General features: G+C 34.9%; 1 protein-coding gene across 3 annotated transcripts in view; it reads right to left on the bottom strand.

The window, feature by feature from the left end:
* Nucleotides 1-2478: 2478 nt before the first annotated feature.
* Nucleotides 2479-8128, bottom strand: part of c5h5orf22 (chromosome 5 C5orf22 homolog) — a 46901-nt gene continuing 41251 nt past the window's right edge. For 2 of the 3 annotated variants that reach the window (XM_039753151.1, XM_039753153.1), the window contains one exon: nt 5894-7537. In XM_039753151.1, coding sequence (XP_039609085.1) covers nt 7099-7537 — 439 coding nt within the window. In that variant the 3' untranslated portion in view covers nt 5894-7098. The other variant, XM_039753152.1, reaches the window with a different exon arrangement.

Here is an 8128-nt window from a genome sequence, read left to right as displayed (position 1 = left end):
TTAATGTTCAAAGACTTTACCTGCCAGGGGAGGGGGGAATAAATAATATATTTATATATTAATATATTACTTAAGAGATAAACAATTATCTTTGATTTTTGTACATAGTCAACAGACATTGACTATTCATACAATACATTCTTACTTAGGTCAGTAATTCTTAAAATAAATTCAAAGAAATCAAAAGCAAGCATTCTCCTACCCTCTGCTGGTTGTTTGAAGTTGCACATCACAAGATCACAAATCTTTTTGGCTCAAAACCAAGGTTGAGCTATTTCTAAATACATAATATTATGCTTACTCTAATGGGGGACATCAAAACTTTACAAGACTTTATTTTCTTTTCAGGGGTTAAACGTTTCTTAACAACATGAGACAATCGAGGCTTTAAGGGAATTTTTTGTTGCATGTGTTATTCACTTGTTGCCTTCTAACAGAAACAAAGCTTTTGCTAAGGTTTTGTCACATAGTAGTAACAGACAAATAAATGCACCTATTCAGGCCCTATTAGGTAAAGTATTAATATATATTTTTTTAATTTAAATGAATAACGTGGTAGTCACACACAAAGAAACAAACATTAACATTTACAAGCAACCATTCAGAAAAAAATTCTCCACAAATATTGGCTTTACATTGGGTTATTCAAACACACTTCACACCAAAAAAAAATATATATATATATATATATGCTGAGGCTTTGCCACTAATCCGTTCTTTGAAATGAGTTTACCTGATCTGCTGTCAAGATTATAAATTACTTTGGGACTTACTAAAATGGGATAGCATTATGGTGCAATGTTTAGTAGTGGCTTTGACTCACAAATCAATATCTTTATGTATGTTTTCTTGGATATTTGGGGTTCAAGTTAATTGGCAACTCTAAACGTGTTCGGTAGGACAGTTGTGGGTTAGTGGGTCACTCTGGTATCCTGTGGTTTTTCCATTGCACCAAATGTTGTGGGAGCAGAATCCCCCACCTGAAACCAACCACACACTTCCCCCACCCCTTTTCAAAAACTGACGTTTATTAATATTATACCATTGTTCCTTATCCCATGTCAAGTAATCAAACTGTATATTAACATGCCTAAAGAACTTAAATATGGAAAAAAACAACAATATGTGGTATATACTAAAAGCAATAGCTTAAAAACATCAATATTCATAGAAGATGCACCTTATTCAAATAATTTTTAGAAAATTACAACCTCCCATTGACTTTATGCAAAAAAATTCTTCTAAAAGTGGGGCCAGTCACACCAATATCCCATTCTGTGGGTTGCCTGGACGTATAGTATGATCATCACTGAATCCACATAATCATTTCCTCAGTGCTGATGCCAAGCACTTAGCACACTTCTTTTAAAGTATTATCACTATACAAGTACATGTGATGTGCCTCCTGTATAATAGTATCCCCACACTTTATTTTGGAGAGGTTATCATCTTTTCTGTCAAATTTAGGATTCATCTTTACTATGTTTTCTTCATACTTTCAACAGTGTACGTGAGTCAACTAACATCGTTAGAATAGTGAATTACATTTTTGTAGTAAAAAAGGAAAGGGGAGGCCCGAGCCATTCCTGACAGTTATGAGTGTTTAAAATGTTTACTGTTCAAGTTAAAAACATGTATGTAAGTCTGGAGGTGCTGTCCTTTATATCTGTAGCTCTTGCTAGAAGGCAGTAATGCTGTTGACTATAGACCTTGAAACTTGAAGATAAAACTTAACAAATTTGCTGCAGAAATAGGTGGAAAGTAAAGAATTGCACACAATGACTTGCAAGGTACATGTCAAAAAATCTAAATTCTAATTGCAAGGTATATGGTTAAAACTAAATGCTTAGCAATCTGTTTTGCTTCAATTATATTGTTAATTTCTGAGCCAGAGTATCTATGAAAAATAATCTGGCATTAGACATTTGCAGTGTAGCAGCACACAGTACAAATGAACCAGTATCTTCCACGGTGTTATGCTGATAAAAAAGCTGCAAAAGATTTAAAATTGGATTTAATATTTTAATTGCAGGCACTACTCTCAGACTAAATAGAATGGTTGCAGTGTAATGACTGAATAATCAAAACCATACTACTGAATCTGCTCCATACGATTACTTAATATGATTAAATTCTTTGCAATTCACTGAATGTATCACTTAATCAACATGTGTAATCTTGGATATTAAGACTACAACATCAGATTCTTACTTTAGAAAGAGTGGTAATGGCTGCTTCTGTGGCTTCAGATGCACATGTCTGTAACTGTTTTCCACACTTTGTTCCAATTTAATAAAGACATTTGAACTGTTACTTTTAATCATTGTAGAATAGCTTCTGAAATGGACTGTGTGCCCTGCAATGCATTAAAGTCCCATCTAGGAATGTCTCTGCTTTGTGCCTGATGCTCTACCCTGTTGATCACATTAGATCAAGCTGTATGTATCAAGACAATAGCATTTCTGGGGTGTAGTCAGGATTATCATGCGAGGCTGCTCATTCCACTTTGTCAGGAAGACATGTCACAGACACTTTTAACTTTCTGGATAGAGGTAGGATAATTATTAGGTAGCTCAAAGCTGAATGAAAACTCTGATAACAAAGAGAAAGACCCTATGAATAAAGTAATAGACAGTACAGAAAAGGCTTTCAAAACATTTTCACAATACATGTCAGGCATTTGAAAAACTTTTAACACATACTCCTTCTTCAGGACATTAGTTACAGGCTTTCTTTTTTAATTATTTATTACCATTAGATAAATAGGCATAAAGTATAAACAGTACAACAAAATTTAATTGGTGGCTATTTTTCAAGGGAATCCCATTTCATGTACATTTTTACTCTCCCATGGCAGTACAGTGGTATACCTTTTCTCATTATCTATTTTTATCTTGCACCAAAAATAGAGCATGTCATCTGCACACACCAGTAGCCATTATTCTCCACTTTTCCTGTTAATTTATAACGATAACTGAAACATTTTATCCATTGGATCCAACCTTTTTCAAAAGTATATAAATACATTCTCAGATAAATGCATTTCAGTTCAGGGTTGTGGAGTGCAGAAGCCTATTCTGAAGGTAATGGATACATAACCAAAACTAACCCTGGACCGGGTGCTGGAAGGTTGCAAAGTACATGCACATGGACACACAAGTGCACACCCATGTTCACTCATGCCAGGTCCAGTTTAAAGTTAACAGTTCACCTAACCTGTGTGTCTTTGAGGATAAAGGAAGAAACCCAGAGAAAACCTCACCCATTGCCCTCTTTTCCGAAGTTACTTTTTAAATGTTCCTCATTTCTCCTGTCCTGTACCATTTTGATTAATTATCCTAGGATTGTTGTACCATAAATCCTATTGAGCCTACTAGATAAAAAAAAATCTTTAACCCTTAATAAAAAGAGCCCAACTAACAAATACACAAGACAACACAGCATACTATAACGTAACCTAACATTTTTAACCCAATTTAGGGTCATCGGAGTTGGAGACCCAGTAGCACTGGATGTAAGGCAAATAACTATGAACTGTGCAGACACACACACAAAGTTTTAGACAGGTTAATTGGCATTTCCATTTTGACCCCTAACATGCATGTCTTTTTTAGAATAGTGAGGAAAACAGTAACACCTGGAAACAAATCCGGTCAAACATGGGGAGAACATGAGCAACTGAGCTTTCAACCTGGGGAATTTGACTTGTGAGGTAACAACACTCAATAATGGATCCACAAAAGAAAACTACTAGACTAAAATTACACATGAATTGAATTTCTTTATTTTAGTTTCCTAAATATGTATCACTTGTGTGTAGCTCTATTGGTACATATTTTGATATAAGGAAAAGATGATTATTTTGTATTAAACACATTTTAAACCTGCTTGTACTCAAATAGTAGTTGACAGAAAAAATAAAACATTAACATCAATATACAAGGTCATCTTAAAAAGAAAAAAAAAGGTTTACGTACTGATTCACCTTTGTAAGACACAATTACCACACCAAGACTGCCTGCTTAAAGCAGGCCAAACAGTGATCAAGGGAAGCAAACCTCTAGAGACATTACATTATCTCAACACAATTAATGTATTATTTTGGAGTATTGTTTACACTCTTAGTTCAAATATTAGCATGTGTGCCTGTAAGCAATGCTGTAAATTTTAATGTGTATACGTGATCCACCTGACTTTTATGCAGTGATTCTTAATTTAGTCCAGCGTCCTTTCCCTGACAGAAGGATGATACACAAGTGTCTTTTACTGTAATCTCATTGTAGATAAAGGTTAGAAAACCAATTCCAAACTGTACATACCAGTCTGTTCAGCCTTCAGATGACAACATCTTGAGAAATCTTTGCAGGATACAACTAGCCTCTTATTGCTGTGATTATTTTTAAAACAACAAATTAGAGGTCAGAAGTTGAAGTGTCTGTAACATATTCTAAATGAACATCTACAGCACCATAAAGTGATTGAAGCATGTTAAGTACTGCATTTTGAATGTAGTCTACTTTTTCTGCAGGACAATACTCATCCATACTAGACCTGAAAAAAAGAAAGGACAAAAATTAATTCAGGCACATTACACTTTCCAAGTGCAATATTAAATAATCAGTACATGCTAACATTGGGGATTCAAAGTAGAATTGTGTTTAGCATCTTTAAAGCAGGGTATTTCCATTATTTTGGGGAAGATTTATTTCCAATATAATTTGTCTGGAATCTATTTTATTCAAATAAAAGAAGGGAAGATATATAAGCCAAAATAATAAACAGAAATGTAAACCTTTATAGCACAGTGCTTCTACCTTATTTTCAGTCGGGTAGGGCAGAGAAGTATGTTAGTAAAAAATATTAGAATCTATAGCAGAAAATATATATTTAGTATGCATATTTGTACCAAATACAGTATACTGTATATATGAAGACACTAACATATAGGATCTGAATGATGCATATCAACAAATATGAATAAGTAAGTGGTGGGGTGAGAAAGTGAGATTTCAAATCTTTTAATATGAACAAGAAAAGAAAAAAAAAATGACCATATTAAAATGTAAATGTATTTGGATTTTACTTTTTACTACAACTTGACAGAAAATCAAACAAAAATGCTTACAAGTGTTAATAAAATGTTATGTTTCCAGTAAAAAAAAAAAAACAAATCAACTACTGGCCCATATGTTGTGGTTCCTACAATTTCACAGTTTAGAGGTAAAAAAAAAAAAAAATCTACCTTGAAATTGTTACTAATGTTGGCTTAGGCATATTTCTTAACAAGGACTGTGTAGACTGTATTAAACAAGTAATCTCTTCATTAGTGCTTGGGTGATGTGGCAGCTCAGAGTAATCACATGTTAGGCCTGCTTGATGCACCTGAAAACAGCAGAATATGAAAGCATTATTTCATAACATAACTTGACATTCTCAAAATCTTTAACTCCAATTAAGCACTGTGGAGATCTGGATTCTGTCCACAGGGCGCCAGTTCATCAGAGGGACCATTCACACACAGACAATTTGCAATTAGCAATGAATTTACACCACCACATGTTTGGGGATTTGAAAAGAAAATTGGTGTATCTGGAGGAAAACCAGTGAAGACCACTAAGAGAACATGCAAACTTAACACAGATAACAAGGCATGGGATTTCAATCATTAGCGTTGGATCCATGATGTGGTACGGCTGTGCAACTATGCTGGTCAGCATTGATTAGTACTTCTTGATATAGCAACATAATCATATTTCCTAACAGGATCACATACAATTTTGATTGATATACAATGAATACGACACAAAAGGAATGCTCACCATTTCATAATCGGGCGAGTCCATTCTGCTCTTCAAACTGTGAACCAGCAGGGAAAGTGAGCCCATCCTGTTAATTATACATTATATAAGTATATACTGCAATGAATTACTTCCCATTAGTATTCAGTGTTGACACCCTGAACTTGTAATGTTGTAGTATTGCACATTTACTATTAGTTCTATACCACTTCCAAAAGTCATTATGTCTTACATTTAAACTTAGTTCACAATAAATGAAAGTTTTTCTTAGACCTTACATACATTGTTACTTGCCATACTCTTCCATTCTCAAACTTGCTGAATATGAATTAAGATTTCGGAGGACTTTATCCTGTCCTGGAAGCAATAAGCAGAAGGTAGGAAACAATTCTGAACAGGGTGCCAGTCCATTGGAGGGCCCATTCACACACAAACATCCACACTCGCACTCGAACAGGTCCAATATGGATTTATCAATTAACGTCATCTGCATGATCTTAAGACATAGGAGGAAAACCTACACTGACAATCAGTGTATTTACATGCACACATATAATCAGATTAAGGTGAATAAAAGTAAAGCCAGAAACCTGGTTTCTTAATACAACATACTTAGGTGGGAAAGTAATGTTCTGGAGTTCTCCTTAGGCAGAAATGAGTTAAATGTAATCATTGGCCACCGTAAATTTGAAAATAAGCATGACATCTGTGATAACTTTCTTGTATTTACACATGCACTTGTGCCCATTGATTAATTTACCCTGGCAGAATTTGAAAGATGTGTACCTCACTTCAAAAAGAAAAGATAACTGATCAGGCAAAAGATATTTAATTTACTTTTAATGAAATGAAAATTAACATATAAGGCACAGAATACCACCATTAAACAAAGCACAGTAATCAGGAAGATAATGTGATGGTCCCTGTTCAAATGTTTGCATACATTACATTCTTAACATTGTGTATTGCCCACTTTAGCATCAATGATGGCATGCAGTCTTTTGTGATAGTTGTGGCCCTTGATTTTCTCTGGTTGGAGAAGTGCCCATTCTTTTTGGCAAAAGGCCTCCAAGGTCCAGTAAATTAGGTTGCCTTGCATAAGCTGCATGTTTGAGTTCTCCACAAATGGGCTCAATGATATTGAGTTCAGGAGACCGTGATGGCCTCTGAAGCACCTTTGCGCTTTTCTGTGGTAGCCACTGAAGGGTCGACTTGGATTTGTGTTTTTGATTATTGTCATTTTGGAAGATCCAAGTGCATCCCTTGTACAGCTTTCAGAACGATGATGGAAGTTGTCCTCCTATATTTTCCGGTAACATGCTACATTCATCTTGCTGTCAATTTTCATTAATTTACCTGTGCCACTGTAGCTCACACACACCCAGAACATCAGAAATCCACATCCATGCTTCTCAGTATGGATGGTGTACTTTTCGTCATGGGCCTTGTTGCACCCTCTCCAAACATACCATTTATGGTTGTGATCATAAAGTTCAATTTTGGTCAAATGACTGCAGAGGACTTTGTTCCTGAAGTTCTGAGGCTTATCATATTGTAAGTGGGATATTTTGTGACATTGGCACAGCAAAGGCTTTTTTCTTTCAACTTTACAGTGCATCCCATTTTTGTTCAAGTACCTCAATATTGTGCATCTTGAAAACGGCAGCACCACTTGTTTGCAGAGAAGCCTGTATTTCAGCTGATGTGGTTTGTGGGTTCTTCTTGGCATCTCAACAACTCTTAGACAAACAATAAAATGTGATCTGGTTTAATCTGATGTGCAAGACAATTCATACTGAAAAGCATGCTCATATTCAAGTTAAAGGATAAGTATGATATTTTTCAAGTCAAAGTTATTTCTTTACAATCAATGTGTATATTAAATTTTCCACATAAAACTGCATTCAAAAGTGAAGCATTATTTACACATTTTAAAAATACCTTGGCTGTTCTTGCAGCATATAATGGGGATGAAGGGTACATGGGTCCAAACATGAAAAAAGCTTAGTAAGTTTTTAAGGAAAGAATGTTATTTGATATTAACCTGTGTCTTCAGATTACACAAATATTTTAAAACAGTGTACTGATGTTACTTTTTTTTATTCCTTGCTAAAGTAACAACCTATTTTTAGATTTGGCCATTTTAACAGAAATCCAGCTCTGCACCTCATCTTGCCGATTATTTTTCTCCATGGCAGTCTTTCACGCCCCCCAGGGACAGTGCTTTTCTTTAGCTCGTACTGTGAATGTGAGGCATGCCATTTTTATTTTTAGTATCTACTCCTTACAGATATGTATTCTTTCCGGATTTTAACAACTAAGCTATCATT

The sequence above is a fragment of the Polypterus senegalus genome, chromosome 5 (assembly GCF_016835505.1).
Source record: "Polypterus senegalus isolate Bchr_013 chromosome 5, ASM1683550v1, whole genome shotgun sequence".
Taxonomy (NCBI): Eukaryota; Metazoa; Chordata; class Cladistia; order Polypteriformes; family Polypteridae; genus Polypterus; species Polypterus senegalus.
The sequence above is the reverse complement of the archived record's forward strand: the minus strand, read 5'-3'. Positions and strand labels throughout refer to the sequence as shown.